At 33.3% G+C, this 24995-nt stretch overlaps 1 protein-coding gene across 1 annotated transcript in view; it reads right to left on the reverse strand.

The window, feature by feature from the left end:
* Positions 1-1378: 1378 nt before the first annotated feature.
* LOC129981245 (transmembrane protein 145-like) overlaps positions 1379-24995 on the reverse strand; it is a 59596-nt gene continuing 35979 nt past the window's right edge. Inside the window, exons 8-13 of the mRNA XM_056092010.1 lie at positions 14434-14606; positions 9785-9957; positions 7650-7770; positions 5717-5776; positions 3645-3809; positions 1379-1571 (exon numbers count right to left, since the gene is read on the reverse strand). Coding sequence (XP_055947985.1) covers positions 1503-1571; positions 3645-3809; positions 5717-5776; positions 7650-7770; positions 9785-9957; positions 14434-14606 — 761 coding nt within the window. The 3' untranslated portion in view covers positions 1379-1502. The remainder of the gene's footprint in view (positions 1572-3644; positions 3810-5716; positions 5777-7649; positions 7771-9784; positions 9958-14433; positions 14607-24995) is intronic.

Raw genomic sequence — 24995 nt, forward strand, 5'->3', positions numbered from 1 at the left:
AAAGTTCGTAAGCGTTATTTAGCTTTGAAATCTGACGTATTGAGTTGATGTTAGCCAGGAATGCCTTTAAGAAGACGAAGAAGCCATTATCAACAGCTCTCCGAGTTTGAACGACGTGTAATAGGGCTACGAGAAGGATTTTCTTCCCGCGATATTGCAGAAAGACTTGGCCGGAATGTATTCATTGTGAATGATTGTTGGGAGCAGTGGTCAAGGGATGGTACTGCCTCAAGAATATCGGGTTCTGGGCGGCCAAGTGGCACTACTGAGAGGGAAGACCGACATATTCGGTGTATAGCTGTGGCGCATCGTACTGCGACTGCGGCAGAAGTTAGAGCTGCAGTTAGTACCACAGTGATGCAACGAACTGTTAGAAATCAGTTACTTCAAGGACAGATCCGAACCAGGCGCTCAGTAGCGTGCATTCCATTGACTCCAAGCCATTGTCGTTTGCGATGCCAGTGGTGTCAAGACAGAGTTCATTGGAGCACGGAGTGGATATCTGTTGTGTTTTCTAATGAAAGCATGTTCTACCTTGGCACCAGTGATGGACGTTTGTTGGTGAGGAGGAAGCCAGGGAAATACTGCAATCAAACTGTCTGCAGCCTAGTTACACTGGACCTACACCTGGATTCATGGTCTAAGGAGAGCAATTTCCTATGACAGCAGGAGCACTCTCGTGGTTATTCCAAACACACTGACTGTAAATTTGTACGTCAGTCTGGTAATTCAACCTGTTGAGCTGCCATTCATGAACAGCATTCAAGGGGGAGTTTTCCAACAGGATAACGTTCACTCTCATACAGCTGTTGTAATGCAACGTACTCTACAGAGTGTCTACATGTTACCTTGACCTGCAAGATCAGCAGATCTGTCTCTAGTTGAGCACGTATGGGATATCATTGGACGACAACTCCAGCATCATCCACAGCCAACACTGACCGTCCCAGTATTGACAGAACAAATACAACAAATATAGAATTCGATACCACAAAGTGACATTCGGCATCTATATGACACAATGCATGAACTTTTGAAGGCTTGCATTCAAAATTCTGGAGGATACACCGGTTATTAATGTAACAACATTTCACGTTTGAAATGCATTTTCTTGAGTTTAAATTAATCTATGTTTTGAAAATTTAATCAATTAAACATGTTAACTAGACAAATAGATTGTCCAAATTTCATTACTCTACAATAATTTTTTCTTGGTGTTGGGATTTTTTTTCCGTCAGTGTTTATATACTTGAAGGATATTTGCACGAAAACAGTAGAAATCTTAAGGCAAATAAAGATTTTAGAAACAAAGTGCCAGGTTATATGACTCATACAATGACATCTAGCTTTGAAATTTTTTAATTTACATGGCTGTTAACAATTTTGAAGAAATAAATTCCATATTTTTCAGAAATACACATATTTCTTTTTTTTTAAATACATATAGAAAAGCCTGACTATGACATGCTTGATGAAATGATTCAGTTTAGACATAACATGCGTTAGCTTTGTCTTGCAATAGCGTCTGCCATGGGTGGAGCACTTGGTCTGGCAGCTGGTCCGTAAGTTACCTGAAAAAAAGCAAACGAAATTTGTTTTTAAAAGACAGCTGAAACTTTCTCGCTTACTCTCCAATTAACTTATTGCTTCTTCACCTGCATAAAACTGTAGATCTTGGTGTTACCAAACAATAATTACGAAATATATTGGCTAATATCTTTACTGAACCTATCCACGAATACGAGTTATGAGCACCGTTTTGCATTCCGAATGATGATGATTATGATGTCGTATCCGCGTTACCACGGAAAGGGGGTAGAGTAGCTTCTGAGGGTAAAGACCCCTGAGCACCCGAGGGCAGAAGCCTGACTTCTAGCTCATATGAAGATGAAACTCACACATTCGCTTGCACACCCCCTTTTTACAGGGAGGCACATTCACACACCTCACAGATAGAATACAGATGCCATGCCAAGAACAACCATGCCCAAACCGGGATTCGAATCGGGGACGCCCAGATCACGGGGAAGATGCGCTACCCCTATGCAAGGACGCCGGCTTGCATTCCGAATGAAATTATAATTTGACACGAAACTATAGTTGAAATACAGACCGAATTCCATTTATTCAAATCAATCCATTTATGTTATGTTGTTAAGTTTCGCATACTCGTTTACATGCTTGCGAAAGTACATACTGACTAACGGCCAACTTTCCGACAAATATGGTTCAAAATGTGATCAAAATCTACGTTTTAAACACCAAAGCTATGGACTATTTTATCTACCACCTTCTTTGCTTTTTGTAGTTAAACGAAAAAACAGACAGACAAATTTCCTGTAGATACTTCCGTTCAAAATTTGATTGAAATATACAAATTTGATCTTAAGTCCATACATCAAATTTCATACATCTAGCTAGCATTTCCGAATTATCATGTTCAAAGAACAGATAGACAGACGTAATGCCAAGAATATGCTTCTCGAACTCGTAGAGGTCTAAAACAAGAACATTCGTCAAAATCTCGAGTGTGAATTTTTTGACGGTTATAATATCTATTCTTTATTTAATATACAAAAAAAGTAAAAAGAATTGACTCATTTATATTGCATACTATAAAGAAGAACATGCTCTTAATAATTCCCATATGTTTTTAAAATTATATCTTCATTAACAATAAAATGAATGCTGTTTGTATGTGTTGGTCTTCTACAAGATAGACCATATGATATAGAGCTGTCAAATTTGACAAATATATACTTTGGAGTTTGGAATACCCACTTTAGAGTATTTTTAAAACTTGAATGAATTCAAAATTTAGCGAGACTTTAGCGTTTTTTTCACGATAAATCTATAAAATATTATTGCTCAAAACTAATTTTTGTTTCATTTTAAATTCAAGAATTGTTTTTTTAATAATACCAATTTAATTGTTATGTAAAATTTTCCTAAATTTGTGCATTGAAACAAATTTTTTAAACAAAATTTTAAGCAATGATTTCATTGCTTAATTGAAGTTCAAATCATTTTTATCAATCCATCAAATAGTTAATCACGTGATATCTTCCATTTTTACAAATTAGAGAAGAGAGATTCTTTTTTAATATATATGCAGTTTACATGAGAAATAAGAAAATAAAGTTACGACACTGTGAAAGTTAGAAAATAAAATACTTTTAAAGTTAAAATCACTTTGATGTCATGGGACTTGACTCTATCAGGTTGGTTCAGTTAAACAATAAACAGAATATATATAAGACTAAAAAAATATCAAAATTTGATGTTTAAAAATATTTGGGGGGGGGGGGAATCATAAACATTAACTTATGAATAAGAGATTTAATTGGAAATAACACAAACCATAATCCCAGTCAACCAGCTATTCACCAAAGGCTTCTAATAATGAAATAAAAAGTATTCTTGATGCCATTCTGTAACTTATAAATAAAAAATTATACAGAAGAATTCTAGTGCGATCTACGATATCTTGCATTATTAAGGAGTATGCTATTTATATCTCCCGTAAGGTTAAGTCGAATGATTTTTAGAAATCAATTTATCGAAAAAAATTCTTAGATTATCACAATAGCCCGTTTTTAAAAATATATGGTATGCTGTTGAAAAATATTACAGAGACAAGTTACCATTTCAGTTGGCGGATGATGGTTTCCATTTGCTTGAATTCCAAAGATAGCAGCGTAGTTAGGCGTCGGATTAGGCGATGTCAAAGCATAAGGATGGTGTGCGAATTTGTCAAGGGAACTGTCTCCAATCGGCGTGGCTCCATTTGTCTGTAACATCACTCCGATCTACAAGCAAGATGAAAATGACACCTGTAATGTACTGGCATGGATATGAATCGTTTGAAGCGTATTCTCTAAAATTTGGATTGATATTATTAGTTAAAATTGATGAACTATTAATGGTAGTAAAAGATTTTAACAGTCAACCTTTGATAAATGGAAGAATATAGATGGTATAATCAATTTTTATATATAATTATCCTAAATACATATTTAAGCACAAAATAAAACCTAGAGATGTTGGTCTTTTCGTTGTGTTCGCGCATACTCTCCAATAAAAGTTACTCCCCCCTTCCCCTATATAAAATTGTGGACTTAGGGTAAGGCCATGTATATCTTGCCTAGCACTAGTGAATAACACTCATGTAGTATTGACCTTTGCATTAATCTAGCTATTTCTCTGAATTTATCAGATAATTTTTTCTATTATTTTGCGATTTACTTTTGACATGCGGTTAATACGCAAGTACTCGATTTTGGACTACTTCTTTTTTCGACTGAATGAAACCAAAATTTGATATCTAACTACAATTGGAATCAGAAGATAACATGCCAAATTTCATTTACCTACGTCGTCGCTTTTATAAATAATTGCATTTTACATGCATGCGAAATTACCAAAGAACATACGATCAGCCTTTTGGCGAATTTGACTCCAATTAACTTGCGTACCAAATTTTATTAACATATCTCTTTAAGTTTTATAGTTATAAAGGTCAGATATAATCGAACAGCAATTAGACAGATTAATCCTGAATGAATTTCGTTCAAAATTTGGCAGAAATTTACAAATATATTATAAAGACTATACACCAAATTTCCTTTGTCTAGCTCAAAGTATATTTTGATTATTGTATTTTCAGACAGACATAATTCCTAAACAGCATTTTTAGGACTCTAGAAAACCTGATGATTCCTCAAAATCATGAATTTTATTTTTTTGACGATTACAATATATATGTATATATATATATATATATAAGACTAGTAATCATTTGTTTCGGGCCTTCTTGCCTCTCTTCCTGACTTCTGCCATTGTCCGCACAGTGGCGGACGTGCCTTGTCCGCATCTCTGCTTGTAAATAATTATGTTTTCACGAAATGGATATTAAAATTAATTTCAAAATATAATATGTCTCTTCAACGTCTTTGAACCTGCATTCTGTTTCAACCAAAATAATCTATTATCCATTTCGTGAAAGCATAATTATTTACAAGCAGAGATGCGGACAATGGCAGAAGTCAGGAAGAGAGGCAAAAAGGGAAGAAGGCCCGAAACAAATGATCACTAGTCTTATATAACATGGAATTTCCGGCCACGCGCCAATTAAATACACGTGGTGACTTTGAGAAGGACGACGGAAGTATCACTCGATACGTAGTACTGATGGCACATTATTTTTACAAAGGAATTTATTAAACCGAAAGTGGAATTAGATCAAGAAATAAGAGAATATTTTACTAGGGGCTAAATTATATATATATATATATATATATATATATATATAGAGAGAGAGAGAGAGAGAGAGAGAGAAATAAATAAATACAATTGCATTAATTCTGTAAGTGACTGGCATAGAATACGAAATTTTAATAATGGAAATATTAAATAAATATTAGATTAAGAGTATAAAAGTGAGATAAACCAACGGGATTGTTCATCTTTCAACTTCCTTGTATAATACAAATTATTATTATTATTATTATATAGATTAGTGAAGACAATTTAGAACATATTTTGTATCCCTTTCCTTCGATGGATTATGTCCAACAATTGATACAGATTTACAATTTAGGTGTCATGGTTTCACAATCTAGAGGTTTCATAATGTTTTCAGCTCTGGGCTCTGAAATGAATGAAATCTGGTCTCAAGAGTTTTGCAAGAAGAAACAGAAAGAAAAGAAATTCTTACCTGCGATGTTCTCACGTGATAAGGAAAATTCTTGTTTGCCTTTGATGGCCTCGTAAGTACCTGAAAATGGTAATTAAATGTATATCATACTTTATTTATTTTCCAAATCAAGCAGCTGAATTTTTTTCAATCATTAGCATTTTAAATGTCAAAATCCCCGGAATGATGTTTTCTAATTAGCAGAATGGTAATAATTATCAAAATGGTTGGCCCAATTACAAATTGTTATAGCTTCCTTGTAAGTAATGATGGGGAAAAAATGGGCAAACACCAGATGAAAATCTGAGCCTCTGCTTGTATAAGTGATTACTGCTCGAAGAGACTAACCTTAGTGCATGGTCGGCATCTAAATGGTAGCCCATTTAAGTCAGGAAACGTAAAGCATGACCATTAATGTCAAGGTATTATTTGAGTACTTCCTCGGTGGCTTCCCGAGGAAGAAGTCCAGCACGTTGGATAATGGGAAACGATATTTCTGCCATAAAATTACCATGAGGTAGAAGTACCAAAAACATACCCAAGGCGCACTTGTAGAAATTCAAAACACGAGCTTATAGAATACAGCAATAGTGCTTAGAGAAGAATAGTGTCAGAAATCTCACTCCACGTTCAACACTCCAAATAAAGAATTCACTCCTCATATGAACGCCTCACTTTTTAACTTCCCAGGAAAGTATGGGATTTCCGATAGGTTCTCCGGATCTCGGTTCCAAAGAGAGATAGCGCCAGAGTTCTTGTATTTTCTAGAAGTTTTATTTTTGTCAACAAGTTTTTTTTTTTCAGATAATCATCAAGCTTGTTGCTAAAGTCGGGGCTCATGGACCAGACATTTATTAAAAATATTTGTAAATCTCTTTTTTCATTGATGACACTGCAGGAAAGCAATGTTGCAGATTTCTAACAATATGTAGTTTTTAACACTTTCTTTTTCAATAAATGCTTTGGAATGTATACGCACAGTTTAGATTCAATAGAAAGATTAATTTAAATACACAGAAAGCATAATTTGTGTAGTTTTGCAAATGAGTCTCCGAAATATCTGAGGCTACATTTTGTGTTTAATTTCCTGGAAATACTTCTATTCCAAAAATTTGTCTTACCTCCTTCGTTTCCTGTAAGAGTAAACGAATAAAGAAAGAATTGAATGAACTATAATTTACTATTGTTAGGAATTTGTAATATTGCTTTGCAGAGTAATAAATCTCCTGCAGAGGCAGATAATTTTAAAGGTAGTTATGATGGATGAAGAATGGATGCCGAATCTAAAAACCCCGGAATTGGTGACAAAAATGAAACCTCTTGAATTGATTGTATATGGACTAGAAATAAAGATACAATATCCTTCTAGAACATTCAACGTCATGAAGGCTGTGAAAACCTCTGAGATGGAGAGATATAATCAATAGTGAAAAGTCAGTTGAATACTAAAGCGAATAGTTCAGCGAAGTCTCCATTTGGAGGGCTGATTGACAACGAATTCTAACTGAGCACCTTGTGTTCTATGATTTTTTTATTACCTATCTGCTGTTTTTGTACTGCTGTTCACTGAAAATGCTGTCTCAAGTTCCTTTAATCTGTGTTTTGTACATGTGTATCATGTATTCAAGTAGAATAAAGGTTCGTCATTTGTTATTGTGCCTGTTTTTCACCATATAAACAACGAACGGATTTTGGAGATTTTCAGAACCTATCATCTGAAGTATTCTAATTGAAAATGCTTCATATAGTAATGAAGTGGGCAACTGATTTGATGTTGTCATATTATTAAAGATATCACTATGCATGGGAACAAAACTTCAAGCACTCTTCTACTCTATTCTCAACTTTTTTCTTATAATTTTTTACAAGGAATTTATATCCATCTTCGATCAAGGACATCTTGGTGAGTTACCTTTTATATTTTAAAAAGATAAAAGCGACAGTGGCTACTTACAAAGAACACGAAGTGAGCGGCTATGGAGATGAAGAGTTCCACAGTGTTCAGGAGCTTCTCTCGAACCCACTTTGGCACAATGAACGTCGAAATGAGGATGACGACTGGAGCAGAGAGAAACCTGTTGGGAAAATAGAGAACATTTAAAGCTCAGGTGTCGTCCTCGTCATCTGACCGTGGTTCAAAATTACGGGGTCCGTCCCAAAATAGCCCTAGTGTTGCTTCAAACGGGACATTAATATAACCAAACCAAAACCAAACAGAACATTTAAAATTAATACTATATTTTTGTGAATTAAAATTAACTCTGCGGAGATATATAGGGTGTCCCCAAAATGTGGACCAAACTTTTATTTCCCTAAACACTGTACTTAGATATATACTTCCAATTGTAAAGTTTCATTAATAAGACGGGCAATTGTATGAAAACACTTTGGCTCCTGTGGATATTGATACTAAAAGATTTAGAAAATATTAAATTTTTAAACGTTCAATAAAAAGGTCAATTCATAAAATGTTTGTTTTACATTCATCCAAGCACACGCAAAGTTTCGTATTTCCATCTACAAAATCAGCAGAATACTTATTTTTAAATTTAAAGGAACTAATCACAAATTTAGATGAAATTTTTATTTCAGAAATGCAAATTTATTTAAAAAAGAAAAATTGTCATATACAAGTATTCGTCTAATAGGATATCATCCAGTCATCATGAATCAAAGAAATTTGCTAATCTTGCATGATGTTGTTCATTTTGATTGATCAACAACCACAATATTGACTTTATAAAGAAGAGGTGATAAATCTGAGAAACTGAACATTTAAGATATCCCAGAGAAGTATTGGAATTCCGAACAAGGAAACAAAATTCTTTGCTCGCATTTGTATGTTTTCTAACAGAATGATGTATTTCAGTAACAAGGAATGTTTGGATATGATGACGAATGATGCTGTATGTAATCATAATGCCGGCCTATTTGTAGAAGAATACAAACGTCGTTTTCCGAATTTCCGATTCCTTTCTAAGTTGTGTGTTTACAAAACAGTTTAGCAATTACAGAGTACAAGATCCTTACTTCCTGTAGAGAAACGAGAAGGATGAGGCGTTATATGCGTTGTAGAAATCGATATTTTGGCTTCTTTTTCAAGTTGCCGTCTTGTTAATGTATGGACATCCGATCCGGAACTCAACATTCTATAAATTACAATATAGAGAATATTTCAGCGTAATAACTTGCCGCCTTATAATATTCATGCAATCCATTGATTGATATAACAGGCCCGCCATTAGTGACAATTTTCTATAAATGTGTGATGTGGTATTTTTAAAAATTCTTTGGTTGGTTCCATTTTGTTCAATAGTATATTTTTATGCGAGGGAGAGAATAAGAGGATGTTGGAGAGTATGCGAGAAAAATTTCGGAGGGACCACGTCCATGTTTTTAAAATTGTAATGAAAAATAATAACTGCCTCGTTGTTTTCTGATTCTACTATTTTAATAATCTTTTTTCTTTTAATTCTCTTGAACAAACTTTCTCTTTTAATGATCTTTCGTACTATGTTTATTATCCCTGAAAATTACAACGAAAGACTCGTTCAAACTCTAGTCAGAAAAAGGAAAAAAATCGTATGAATCAATAAATTTACCTTTTAATAGGAAATTTTGCAAACATAATCATGTAACTTTGTATCCTTATAGAAGAACGCAAGAAAAAATATTTTACTCATCGATACATTTTAATATGGGGGTCGTATAATAAATAAATTTTATTAATTTTTTTTGTTATGTTTTTCTACAAGAGCCAAAATATTTTCATACATTTGTGCTTTTTATTTGAAGAAATTTTACAATTGGAAGTGTATATGTCTGATTGCAATATTTAAGTAAATAAAGGCTCCTTCCTCTTTTTGGGGACAACCCTGTAAGTAAAGTACTTGAGAAGTCCGAAAAAACTTAACAAATTTATAATTCTCAAGTCTGGCATTCTTGGCATCGTGAGAATTTTTTCTTAATATTCATTAGCCAAATATATTTACTTTGAATCTCGTTTTAGTTACCTGTTAGGAAATGTGCAGACAATTCATTAGAATAAAAATTTAAAAAAAAAAGAAAAAAAAAGGGAAGCATGCGTACCATACAGAATAGAGAAGAAAGAGTTTCGTGTAGAAATTCGATTTCTCTGGATAATGCATCATTGTGAATATGACGGCATAGACGAACCACGCCCATCCGATTAGACGTAGACCAATTATACCATAGCCTGCAGGACTCTCGTATATGTACAATACTTGCCCGAGATCAAAGAACTGAAAAAAAGAAGAAGAAAAAAAAATGCACTGACTACAAAATTTCTGAATAATTAAGTGAGATTATATCCAATTGGACTGATACATTAAAACTCATCATACCTACAAATATGATAGCTATATCTTGAAAAGAATTTTAAAAAAAATCCAATAAACCAGAGACCTATCTCAACTAATCGTCCGATTTTGCCAATTTTATATTTACATAATAACTCATGATATTTACATATGCTATAAAAAAACTGAAAAACACTACTTTCTTGGACATTTTATATGAGAAAAAGCAAAACTAGACAGAGTCCCTTTGTACTTATTTTTATTTCACATAAGAGCCAAAAATCATCACTGCTTGTTTGTCCTTTCTGCCCTCCATTTTGTAGAGACTAGAGAGAGAGGGGGGAGAGAGAGAGCGTTTTCTAGAAATATCACAAAAAGTATAATTTTGGCACAGCCCTTGAGCAGAGAGATTATTTTTACTAAATAGTTTCGCCGTAGCGTCAATTTGGCTTTGACTTTTTAATTTCTCGTATACGTAGTACATATAGACGAACTATAGTAATCGTTAAAAAATTCGAACTCAACATTGTGACGAATCTTCACGCCTTATACCTCCCTGAAATCGCCAAACATGTTTTTGGAAAATGTCCGTTTGTCTATGACAAAGATCATAAAAACACTTTGAGCTAGATGGAAAAAATTTAGTATAGGCCTTTACATCAAATTTTGAGTAAAATCTGTTCAGACGAAGTTCATCTGTCCAGCTGTTCAAATATAACACGATAATCACAAAACAAAGAGTGCTATATAGATAAAATTCGGCACACACATTTAACATCCATAGTGTAGTTACCTGTCAAATTTTGAGCTAAATCCTACTACATTTTCTCTGTCTGTCGGTCTGCACTTACAAAAATATGTAAATGCGATAGTTAAAAAACGCAATGACTTAACTATATGAAATTCAGTAACGGATTTTGTGACTACAAGTGTGGTTTTGTGTCAAATCGGCCGAGAAAAACGTATCTAAAACACAAATTCTATTTTCGGATACTATTAACCACATGCCAAGGATTAATCGCCAAATAATTCTCCAATGGTACTGTAGATTCAGTAAAAATACTTAAATCATGCCAAAAGTTGATATATCATAACTATTGTACGCCAGTGCCATGCAAGGCATTCTCTGGTATGACAAATATATGAGACAGTATGCGAGAAAGTTTTGGGAAGACTACTGTCACTGGTTCATTTAAATAATCAGAATATCCTGTAATTATTAAACAAGTGCGATTTAAAATAGTATGTTCATTAGTTTTGATTAAAGGTAGCACAACAAAATTGGTTGATAATACTCAATTGATAGTATTCATATTGTTACGAAATTTCCCAGGGTTCGTTTGGATAGTGGGAGTTATATGGTGTGGAGAATGCTCAATCACCAGGCGGCAGTGAAAATAAAACAACGACGCCTATTTACACGAAGACACACAGGACAGCACAAAGACGACAACTATATACAGCACAGAACACGATTATCTTCAGCCGAGACGTGCAGCATACAACAGACTCTACTGCAGTCAGTAGCGCACAGCTTAGTTCAGCACTAGCTTCACTCCGTCGCTGCTCCGCTTATCTCTGGAAGGCCAGCTCTTTACCGTCGATCCCGACTACTCTTCTCTGTCCACCACTGGCTCACGACGACGACTACTCTTTCGCTTCCGACTACTCTTCGACTCCACTGGTTCGCGACTGCCCGGCAGCTGCGGCTGCTTCCTTTTATAGGTCTCAGGAGGCGGGGCTAGAAGCCTCTCAACCAATCAGGAACGTTCGAGGCGTAACTCAGTTCCTACTGGACGGATCGGGAAAATTCTCGATGTTTCGGGTATAATCTATTTTTGCTCCAAAGTCGCCAAATTCGTCACCAAGTCGCCAAATGGTCGCCAAGTTTGTCGCCAAGCTCTGGGACCTCCTATGGAACCAACTATGGGAAGAGAGAGGGGATGGAAAAGATAGATGGAGAGAGGGAGAGAGAGATAACCCTTGGAGCTGAAAAGGTAAATTTTTGCATAAGGACTCACAATCAAATATGTAAAATTTGAGTCAAATTTCAAATTTTGAGCGAAATTCATTCTGAGAAAGGCTATCTGTCTGGCTATTCGAGCACAGATGAGATCGGTAGCAACAAAACGCAAAGAGCTGTGTAAATAAAATGTACTACACAGATACAGAATCTAAAATATAGATACTTATCGAATTTTGAGCTAAATCTATGAAAGTGGTGACCATCTGTCTGTGTTTACCGATGAAAATCGATACATTATCGAGTGACTACAATTGTAGTTTCGCGTCTAAGTTTGGGGTCAATCGAGTTGCAAATAATTTCTAAAATACATTTTCTCGCTATAGATTCACTAAAAGGGCTACATTCATGCCGAAGCTCTATATTTAGTAATTAATGTCCACCAATGCCATGCAATATATTCGCAGTCTTAACCAAGGTCCATTATTTTATGCATAGGAAATGGCGATAAAAATATGTTTTGTATAGAATGCCAGAAAATACCGGTAGAGCACTTCTGCTTATTTCAGAATAAAAACAAAAACAGCAAAGAAAAGTCAAAATCTGTAATGCTTCGCTTAACTTCGGTTAATTCTAATCTTGAAGGGAGATCTTTCCATTCTAATTCTATGCAATTCAGGAGCATGCGCAGTTGCAAAGGAACATGTCCTAAAAACTTGATATTCTAATAACATTATTTTCAGCTTAAAATCCCAATTTTTATCTATCTTTTTTTCCCCTGTTGTTGCTAAATTTACACCTTAATCCGTCTACAACGATGCTTTGAGCTCAGTGAATCTTTGTAAATCTGAATTCAACTTGACAACACAATATCAACAGTAATAAAAAAGTTTATTGGAGCCGTTTTGAATTACTTCCTTAGTACGAAAGGACATAGTTAGGCAATTGAAAAGTGATGAATCGAATTTATATTTGTAAATAATATCTAGATATATATATATAATTTGCGTTACTATATTGAGGTAGATACATTTTGTTAAACACTCCATAGCATTGTAATTAATTTTACAAAAATACAGTATTAGAAGTTTTTTTTATGCATGAATGCGAACTTCTGGCAAGATTATGTTTTCGACTTGATTTTAAGTTGTCTCGTCTTCGCTTAGCTTGACTGCATCAGTTGTTGCATTTATGCGTAAAGATTTTTGTAGAATGTAGTTTAAACACTCAATGAATATATTTAATTTTACGATTGAAAGAGCAGCATTGTTTAGAAATGAGTGAAATCATTAAAAAATTTGGATAATTGCTTACTTTCAAAACTGAAACAATTGTAACGATTACAAAAGTTAAGAAAATAGTTAAAAATAGATAATGTTTCCGACATGGATTAGTTAGTCACCGAAGACGGCTTAAATGAAATTTTAAAAAATTCGAGATATATTCAATACTTGTAATTAGGGAAGTCCGTCGTCAGTGTTCCCCATAAGGTATGAGCAATGAAGTTTTATTTTTTATGCATATCTCAAAAATGGAAGTTGGAGGAGGGCAGACGGCCATTGATGACATATTTAAATAAGCTTTCATGAGAAGCAAAAATTGGCGAAATCGGATCAGTGCTTAGAACTAGGCAACTAGTTCTTTAATTATAGGCATTATTTTTAAATATATAGATAAAGAAGCAAGGAATTAAGATTTTTAAGCAGTTTTAAAAGCACTTATTAGTCTAAAATTCATTTAAAGTCGTCGTCTGTTGGTTCCTGACTGCATATATACGCCTTTTATTTTTATATAATTTTGATTTTCTAAGTTGTCACATTTTCTTATGCTAGCCAATTTATTTCATGAAGCTTTGAATTATTTAATTTAGCAAATAATTAGTTTTTTAAATAGGCATAAGTTAAAAAGTTTTTAATAGAAAATTTTAATAGTTCTTCAATAGTCAGAATAAACAATTTCTCCAAAGAATTTCATTGAATATTTATAAATTTTAAGAGAACTTTAAAGAAATCGAATGAATCTTTTTTTTCATATACTTGAATGATAATTAGAATATTAACACAATTTTTCTTTTCAGTTGGTTTAAAACTGTTAAGTCTAATGTGATCAACGTTCTAATAAACTTGATTTTCAGTGGAAAATAGTTATTTCAAATGAATTGTTTTTATCAAAATTTTGTATCAAAAATAATTTATCTTCATACGTGATGAAACTAAAAATTAAGAGGAAATAGGAAGCAAACAGAAATTATGATATCCAATCAATTCTTCTAGAGCATCATTACCTATCAAAATCATTGAAACATTGTTACTGAAGCATTATTGTTAAGCCAAAAGTATGTCAAATCGTAAGATTTGTTAAACAAAGTTTGGTAGCACAATTTACTAAAGTACACAAGAAAATGAATTGAAATAATTTAGAAAAAATATGTAACACAATCTCAGCAGATCAAATACCTTTCTCTCATACAGGAACAGAATAACATATACGACTATGTACATCCACAAAAATCCAGCGATTTTCAACAATGTTTTCTTGCGAAGTCGTCCCCTGGTCACGGTGTATCCTTTAGCGATGAAAATTAGCAACGTCAGTAAGAGTAATGTGCTTAAAGCTTCCAGAACCTTTCCTGTAATAACAAACACATAATGCCTATTGTAATTAATATTATAAATGAAAATTGTAATATTGTTTTGTGTGTTTTTTTTATTTTGTTGTGAAGCTTCAGAAAATAAGGTGAAAAAAGAAATGTTAACTGAAAATGGACTTCTTCATTGCATCTCTTGAAGAAGTTTCAAGTGTCGTCCTCGTCATTTAACTCCGATTATAAATTACGAGGTCTTTTCCATAATAGTACCAGCGGCGGTTTTACCATTAGGTGACCTTGACAATTAGGGGAGCCACAACAAAGCGGCCCTTGTCCATCAAATAAAATTGCCTTGCGTTGTCAGACTTCGACTCCTGATGATAAATATTGGATTGAAATATGTATTTAACTGCAACTGTTACCATAAAATATTAAAATCCATGCATCCAGAATAAGAAGCGTGATCATTATGGCAACGGTTAGACGTAAACTGCTTTCGAAATTCTAATAGTCATCTTATAAGTAATATCCTGGCTATCCAGCCTCTACCGGAGGAGGTACGTTCCGTTACTAAAGTAGAGGTAATTCATCTGCAAATCCTACAAGAGAAGAGGAATTCCGTATTTTCATCTGGCCACTTTTCACTCACATACTAGTTGCGTCTTCTACCCAGAAGGAGAATTGCAATTCTAAATGTATTATAACTATATTAAAGCTTTACTGATATTTAAAATTTAAGTTAATCAATATTATTGAAAGTTTTTAATATGTGACCAATTAAACTATTTCGATAATTTGAAATTTTTTTAATATCAAACTAGCCGCTTTTGACGAATAGTTTGTTCGCCCGGATTATTGTTAAACCATTAATGTAGAATAATTAAGTCATAGCGATGGTCCATCTAGTGACAATATTATATTTTGGCTTATTAAGTATATTTTGGCTCTTAATAAACTTTTTATTTGATGCGTATTTCTTTATTTCTTTTATATCTTGTTTTCTCTGACTGAAGCCCTCTCCAGAGCATATCTAATATTATTTTGCAGATTCATTAAGAAGCGAAGCATTGAATTAAGCAAAGCTGTAGAAACGTTCCGTGAACAGTCTGAAAGTTCGTATAATAATTTGTTTGCATTTAACTGTTGCCATTCAGTAGTAATTAATTTAAACGATTTCGATAACAATAAACAATAATTCATAAAAAATAAAAACATTATGCGTTTTCTGATTCTAAATGCCGCAAAAACGTTTTCCAAAATTTTGGAAATATAGCTGCTTTTGAAACAAAGACAGCGAACATACTCTGTTCAGCTGCTGATGCTTTTTTAATAAAATACATGTTTGAAAACAGCTGTTCGTAAAAATGAATTGAAAAAGTGTATCAATTAACAACTTACTACCAAATACTATAAATTATTAATTGATATAAATATCAGGTACAAGGTTCCAAATATCAAAATAATAATAATAATAATAATGGCAGTTTTTAAGCTGTTCTACTTTCATGAAGCAAAAGTGATTTCCTGTCACATCAAAAAAGTAGAAGTGTAAATTTGAAAATGCAAATCAAAGCAAAAATAGAATGTTGTAAACTAAATTTATACGAAATAATATTAGGAATTTTTTTTATTTACTTAAATTTAATGTGTTAGTTTTTTTATATGTATATTGTTTACTTAAAAAGAAAAGCAATTAAAAAAGTCACTTGCAGCTCCGGAGTTTCAGGTTAATGACCCTTGATCTACGCCACTTTGTTCCTAAACTGCCACATTCATAGATAAAACATACAATTTTCAAAATGCGTTTTTTTCGGACATCATTAAATTCGGAGACTCATCTAAGAATCGTGATCGTATTTTTTCCCCTAATCTTTTTTATACCTGAATATAAAAAAAGTAAGAATTCTACAGTTCAACGACTGATAAATTACCGTTGCGTTTCTTGATTGAACAATAATTTATTCGATAGTGAAGATTGTGTTCTGGAGTGAAATGACTTGAAGACACATGTTGTCTTTTCTGGGGTTTATTGGTAACAATAACAACAAAAGGCACATGAATACGCCTTAGTGTAGAAAGCCTAGAGAACTACACATAAAACTCTCTCGGAAAGAGCCGGGATCCGAGAGTCGAGATATCACTCCCTCTAGTACAGGAGTCCAGTTCGCTTCTCCTAGAAAAAAATATACTAAACAACAACAGGGAGACCACGTGACACATGATTGGCAGCTAGTTCCGCCCAGGGAGATCACGTGGTCAACTGAATTCTCAACATCCTGCCCCCGGATGAACCAGGGGGTTCATCAAAACTTCCTAGAGAAAATAATTGTATTTATATTTCATGAATTGTAAATTTAACTTCAAGAAAGTTACCTGGTAATTACTAAAAATATTAAATAACAATTATATTCAAGAGAAAATATGATAAAAACATACAGCAAGAAAAAATATGATAAAACATACTCCAAGAAAAATATGATAAAATCATACTCCAAGAAAAATATGATAAAATCATACTCCAAGAAAAATATGATAAAAAGATACTTCGAGAAAAAAAAATATGATAAAAACATACTTCGAGAAAAAATATGATAAAAACATACTTCGAGAAAAATATGATAAAAACATACTTCGAGAAAAAAAAATATGATAAAAAACATACTGCAAGAAAAAAATATATGAAAAAAAAATTTCAAATAACAAATACAAATAACAGATATACATTTCAAATAATAAATACGCATTTCAAATAATAAAATATATACATTATACAATATTCAATAATGTTACTAGCTAAATAATTAATATTCTAGAAATTAAGTACATGATACATATAATAAAATTATTATCACAATTTTACTTCTTAGTCCTGGATTTCTAAATTATACAACAATTGTATAGGACGTTTAATAATTGATGACTCAGTTTTAACTTGGCAAGCCCGCACTTTGCCATCTCTTCCGGGAAATAATTCAAGAATTTTTCCTAATTTCCAGAAATTTCGAGGTAGATGATCATCTTTAATCAAGACTACATCGTTAACTTTAAATGGCGAGATGTTTTTAACAAAACTTGAATGGGCCGATCTCAAATTTAGCAAATACTCATTTTTCCACCTAGACCAAAATGATCTCATTAATTTTTCTCGGTAATTAAATGCTTTTATCAAGCATTTCCTGGAAGAGAGATTCGAATCAAGGTGAAGTCTTACAGAGGGCAAGGAGGTAACACGTTTCCCTAGAAGAAAATGTGCTGGAGTCAGAGCAATCGGTTCTTCAGTGTCACTACCAACATATGTAATTGGCCGAGAGTTAATCATGCCTTCAATCTCGGTAAGGACAGTCAGCAATTGCTCAACAGTGAGACATGATTTTCCAAGTGTTTTTCGTAAAGCAGTTTTCACAGTACGTACCATTCGTTCGTAAAAACCACCCCACCAGGCAGCTCTTTCAACAATATATTTCCACTTAATTCCGTTAGCAGAGTAAAAGTTTTTTACATCTGCATGATTCAGAACATTCCAAATGAGTTTTATCTCTAATTCTGCACGTTTAAAGGTGCGTGCATTATCAGAGACCACCACAGAGCACAAGCCACGTCGAGAAATGAAGCGTCGGAAAGCTAGAAGAAATGTATCGGTAGTCAAATCACCGACCAGTTCTAGATGAACACTTCTTGTCACTGCACAGGTTATCAACAAGATATATTGCTTGTTAATACTATCTTTAACGAAAAGAGGGCCAGCAAAATCAACACCGATGATCGTAAATGGAGATGACTGTTCTACACGAATATCTGGAAGTGGCGCGATCACTTGATTTCCGGGAGAAGAGTTGAATCGTTTACATATTGTGCATTTTCCAAGAAGAGATTTGATGGTTTGTCTGGCTTTTAAAATCCAGAACTTCTCTCTTATTTGCACCAACGTATGGGATACACCAGAATGAAAGACTCTTTTGTGAGATTCCCAAATTAATAACTCTGTTAATTTAGCCTTGGGAGGGAGTATGATTGGATGCTTTTCATAGGTCGATAAATGGGTTGTTTTTCCTAGTCTTCCTGTGACTCTTAGGACATCATTATTATCAAGAAAAGGGTTTAAACATAATAATTTAGAGTCTCTTGGGAGAGGTTTATTATTTTTCAAGCACTTAATTTCGCTAGAGAAACAGTCGTTTTGGACTATTTTCACCCAAAACATTTCTGCGTCGGAAAGTTCTTCTGAAGTAAGAGGACCCTTTTCAACATTTTTCCTTTTAAGAGTATTTACAAAACGCAATATCCAAGAAGTCACTCTTAGCAATTTAAGCAAGCAGCTAAATTTTTCTGGATCAATTATTTTTTCTTGAACAATAGCTGTGTTAATTATAACGCCAGATTTAAATTCAGATGCAATTTCTGGCTCTTTAGAATCATATTGAAATCCCTTTGCTTTGGGCCAAAGGTTTTCCGCGTTCCTCAGCCATTCAGGACCATGCCACCAGTTCTCAGAGGTGATTAAATCCTTGCTACTGCTGGCATCATATACTATCCTAGTTTTTGTACTGGAAGAAGTTTCCCTGAAAACCTCTCTATGCGGCATTACATATCCAGTAAAACATTCGTCATGACACATCTGAATTATGCCTTCGTTAACTTGCTCTTGCATAACAGCATTATACCTCTCAAACAACGCTTGATCCTTATTAAATTTTTTCTCTAAAGCAATGAATCTCTTTTCCGCAACGTCAAAATTATTACTTAATTTTTCTTTAATTTCGTTTGTTTTCCATTGCAACGGTGCTTCATATCGTCCGTTTTTTATTTTAAGCTCTTTTCCGAAATCACCTAAATTATCCCTGGATTTATTTTCCGAAGTCCCATCGAGCAAGAAAGAATCTAACTCCCACAAGCGCTTCAGATCAGTTTCCACTACAGCACAAGATACAGTAAATACGGAAGAATGTTTCCTTTTCTGCAAGTCTGGGATTTGTCCAATTAAAGTGTCACCAAAGAGTGTCGGCTGCAAGAACAAGTTTTTATTTATTTTTCTTGCTTCTCCCCTTAGAACATTACACAGGAAGTCCGCCCCCAACAGGATCTGGATAGGGGTGGAATTTTCGAGGGAGTCAGAAAGGTTGCAGGTGGCTGGAATGACTTTGTTTACATGTTTGAGGTCAACGTTCGAGTATACGTCCGCGCCAGTTATTTCTTCTGAAGCCAAAGCCTCAATGTTTAAGAATTGATAAGGGGGAAATTTGCTCCTTATTCTGAATCGTACAACATCGAATATTTTTTCGATTGGTTCTCGGTTCGAGAAAGTATAAACTAAAAGCTTTTCTTGGCGTATTGATTTTAAATTTAAAGCTTGTTTCAGATCACTGCGCAAGAAGGACTTTTGTGATCCTGAATCAAATAAAAGTCTAGCCATGATCTTGTTGGCACCATTTTCTGCCTGGACGTTAGCCGTTTGAAGTAAGGTCGCGTAACTGCCAGGGTTCTCTTCTGCCTTTAAAATGGAAGAAATTACGACTTCCTGTCCGTGGGTTTCGGTTTCAAACGAGCTGCTTTCAATTTTATTTTTTGGACAAAACAAGGAATTGTGCTGAAAACTCTGGCATGTCTCACAGGGTGGAATTTTTGCCTTGCATTGTGAAATTATATGTCTATGAGCCATGCACCGATAGCATCTACCCTCTTTCTTTAATTTGTAACGTTTTTGCCCATCCGATAAATTTTTGCATTTTAATGCAGTGTGCGTGTCGGAGTTACAAAAGGCACATACATTTTTAACTATAGTATTTAACGCGGCAGATGAAGACAATTTATTTTTAAATTTAGTATTTCCATGATAAACGGAATTTCGTGAATGATATCGGGGAATTTCTGGAACCTGAGAATGTCCAGTAGCAATATTCGCAGATTCGCGCGATTCAATTTCGAATTTTATAAATTTTATCAATTCATTGACGTCACCAATCTTAGAAGAATCTCTTCTACGATGGAACTCTATGACTAAATCTTGGGGTAATTGCTTTAATAAAATAGGTATAAGTAAATGGCCATAATTTCCGGATGCAATTCCCATTGAGTTTAAATTTCTTATGCTTATTTCACTCTCGTCATGCAGTTTTCGTAATCCCGTGAGATTGAAAGAGGATTTTACGGGTTCAGTTTCTAATAGGCGATTCATGAAATGACTAATCAAATGGTCTTGCTTCCCATATCTGTCCTTTAACAGAGATAAACACGATTTGTAATTTTCTTCAGTAAGAGAAAAACCGGAAACAATTTTGTAAGCTTCACCGGATAAAAAGGACTTTAAATATATGAATTTATCAACATTACTTAAACAATCATTAGAGTCAATCGCATTATTGAAGCTATTGATGAATTCTAGAAAAGTACTAGCATCTCCACTAAATGTGGGAATTCTTAGTTTTGGCAAATTAATGCTTGTTGCAGGACAGTTAATTCTTACATTAGAACCATTAGCAGCAAGTGGTGGGATAGGTTGTTGATCAGTTTTAAACTTTTTGATCTTACTTTTGATTTTGAACTTAGCTTCATTTATTTGCTCTTCATATTCAAAAGAGCTTTGAATTTCTATATCAAACAATGCACTATCAGAAATTAAATCCTCAATTTCACTATTAAGGCTTTTGAGGTCTAATTGTTTTGCTTCTAAACTAGATAAATGTTCCGAAAGTTGTTCTTGATCACTTTCGCTTTCAATATCACAACTTTCTAATAACAAATAAGCCTTGTTAATCAATTTTGTACAAGCAGTACGAATTATCTTGCGTTTGGCCTTTAACTTATCAAGAGTTTCCATTTTCATGCATAAAATAAAGTTTACAGTACCTTTTTAAATGTCCAACGATGAGTTATAATCCTTAATAAAAGCAGAATTTCAGGAGCACCACGATTATTCACCAATTCAAGAGCATAAACACAATCTTCACCCAGTATACTATTTCCCGGGTTTCGGCACCATGATAAATTACCGTTGCGTTTCTTGATTGAACAATAATTTATTCGATAGTGAAGATTGTGTTCTGGAGTGAAATGACTTGAAGACACATGTTGTCTTTTCTGGGGTTTATTGGTAACAATAACAACAAAAGGCACATGAATACGCCTTAGTGTAGAAAGCCTAGAGAACTACACATAAAACTCTCTCGGAAAGAGCCGGGATCCGAGAGTCGAGATATCACTCCCTCTAGTACAGGAGTCCAGTTCGCTTCTCCTAGAAAAAAATATACTAAACAACAACAGGGAGACCACGTGACACATGATTGGCAGCTAGTTCCGCCCAGGGAGATCACGTGGTCAACTGAATTCTCAACAACGACCTTTACTATTGTTCAAAATGTTTCTAAGAAGACAAAAAAAGAATAAATCTTAAAGTAAAGAGAAATAAAATTATATCCTTTTATTTCTTTTCATACTCAATAGAAGTGATGTGAAAAGATTACATGATTACAAATTGAATCTAAAAACAATGTGTTTCATAAAAATAGTCTTTAAATTAATAATTCCACAATATCTCCAAACTTTTTTGGGAAATAAATAATATAATTTTACTATGCATTTAACTTAACTAAAGAATTTTCACTGCCTTGAAATTAATTATTAGAGCCTTATTAATTAGAAATATCTGATTACAAATAAAAGTTTTTTTTCTTTTAGAAATTAGAGATTTGTTCAAATATTTCCTGTAAAATAAGTGGGAAATTCACGCAAATAAAGTAGTAGATTGCTACTTTTAGATAAATTGTACTTATAACAAAGGATAATATGTATTAGCTCTGTGTCTACATATTAACATTTAAAGTAGAATTACTGAATTTGGCATGAATATATTTTGAATATGGGAAATGCGCAGCAATTTTTTCAAAATTTAATTAATCAAAAATGAAATGACACATAGATTTGTTTCTAAGATAAGCATTATTGAAGAAATAATCTTCACGCCACTCTCAAAATTCTAAAAATTCCCTTTCTTAATATACCTGGTTAGTTATTTTGTAATTTCTTTCATGCATTTTAGGAAAAAATTTTTAAAGTATTTCTTCTATACTTTTCAACAATGAATACAATGGAATTAAAATCATATTTATATCCTCAAATATTTAATCGCGCGATTTTTTAAGCTCCGTTGAACGTTTTATTCTCACTGAAATCACAGACATCAAACTAAGTCTTAGAAATTTAGTTTAAATTGAATTCAGTACACACTCGCTTATCCGGCCTAATGTGACGGAGGGTAGGCCGGATAACAAAAAAGCCGGAGAGGCCGGAGTTCTATGAAATGATTTCTTCGGTGCACCAATATCAGAAAATATTTTATATATAACATATATAATACATATATTATTTAAACATAAACATATTTTCTCACTTCATATCATATTGAGTGCTAAGCCCTCCATTTATCTCAAGCCTCGTAAAATGTGAATGCGGCCGATTCGGTGAATCATAGAAGCAGTTGCCGGTAACGTGTCGAATTCAAATAGGAGGCTCTGTACTAGTAATTTATATATATTTATATACTGCATTGCGACATTCCACACAACATTTTCCATTACCAAATTCTTCATCATTTGAGAAAACTTATTAAACCTCAACTAAATATTTCCCAAATTCTATTAAACAATAAACTTGACTTTAGAAGCTCAAAATATTTTGAATTTCCTACACCATAATGAAAACAGAATTTTCCAAACTGGACAATAATTTATCCTGGTTTGTCAAGCACTGTTAAAAGTGGACAGTATCTTGTGAGTACAAGAAAAAAAAATGCAAAAAGAACTCTATCAGGCCTTTTGTTCCTGATCATAGACTCTACCTTAGACTGAGCCACTGTATATATTTATTTTTCTGTTTGTTTATTTTTTCATTTGTTTATTTATATTTTTCACTTTATTAATATATTCACTTTTATTTATATAATTTTTTTCTTCTAAATTTAAATTGCCTATCTTCGGTAAATTTTATTATTTACAAATTATGTTTCAATGATGCTGTTGGAATATTTTGTAGACTCTTCTGCTTGGGCTATTTAGACCTCTCCACTTTTTTCTTTTTTATGCCTACTCTTTTTTTTCCTCGTTTTTTTTTTTTTTTTTTTTTTTTTTTTCCTTTGGCTATTTTAATTTCTAGTACACAAGATTATAAAAAAAAAAAATTTGAATAGCTAGTCCTTTGATAGCTATTTCAATTCTATTTTTTTTAAATTTTATTTATGAGCTTTTACCTGTGTAACGCCACTTTTGGCACACATCTAATCATCATCAGAATACTGCATTGCACATTTCAAGAATTAGAGAAAAAGTAAGTAAAAGGATATAAACCCTTCACATTTAAACATAAATTCTGTAACGCCCAACTTGAATGCAAAAAGCATAAACAAAATATTAACATGAATTGCTGGCCTAATTCTTAAGAAAATTGACTCAAACTGATTTTATTTTTTACTGATAAATGATTACACAGATAGGTAACTCTAAAATAAGAGTCAAAATTTAAGGTGTTTTAGGTTTTGAAAAAGTCCTTAATAAATGAATGCTTCTGTATTTTAGCTCGTAGAAGATGTCCGTTTTCAAAGCCTTGCATTGTTCCCTAAGCAATGCCTTAACTTTCTCGTTTAATTACGATTAAAAAAAAAGTATAGGCCGGATAATACGGAAACCGGATACTCGGGAATGTACTGTATAACCAATATCCTCGGCGAATCAGCTGGTCGAGGAAGGCGGTTTGTTCCCATTAAAATTGCACCATTTTGGCCATCATTCGAGTGGTGACAATTCTCATCTATGAACGAAATCTTTATCACGGAAAATAAAGAATCTTACGTGCGTGTCGATTCGTTCAACTGGTTCAAATTGTTTGCGGCTATTAAGGAATCCGTCAACTGTAGAATTACTCATTTATCAGTTTTTTAAAAGCAAGAAACGTAAAAATTTTTAAGTTTATCTTTCTACTTATATGCAAATAATGAAATTTACAGCGAAAAAACGCCATGTGTGACGAAACGATTAAGAAACAAATCAGATTTTGAGAATAATCCAAGCGTAAAACTCATCTTGAAATATTAGAGACAAATGGACCCTTTCGTGGATGAGTTAATTGTTTATTATTTATTTTGAACTATCTTCCTTTGGTCACCAGTTGGTTTAATACAATGAATGGTCATAAAAGTTTCAATCAGATATTTTGAGTAATTTGATTTTAGAGATTTTCTCAGCTGTATATTTTTAAATTTCAAATTTTAATAGGCATATAATTCATACATAGAAACCTTACCCCATTCTCTTCATTGTGCAATACATTTCTCTTCTTTTCTGACTTTGTATAAAAAAAATATTGCAGTGTTAATAAATGAAGACACTTTACAAATATTTAACTATTGCTTGATGCTGAAAGTAAATCTCAACTGTAGGGACAATA

Source organism: Argiope bruennichi, chromosome 1 (genome assembly GCF_947563725.1).
Source record: "Argiope bruennichi chromosome 1, qqArgBrue1.1, whole genome shotgun sequence".
NCBI classification, from domain to species: domain Eukaryota; kingdom Metazoa; phylum Arthropoda; class Arachnida; order Araneae; family Araneidae; genus Argiope; species Argiope bruennichi.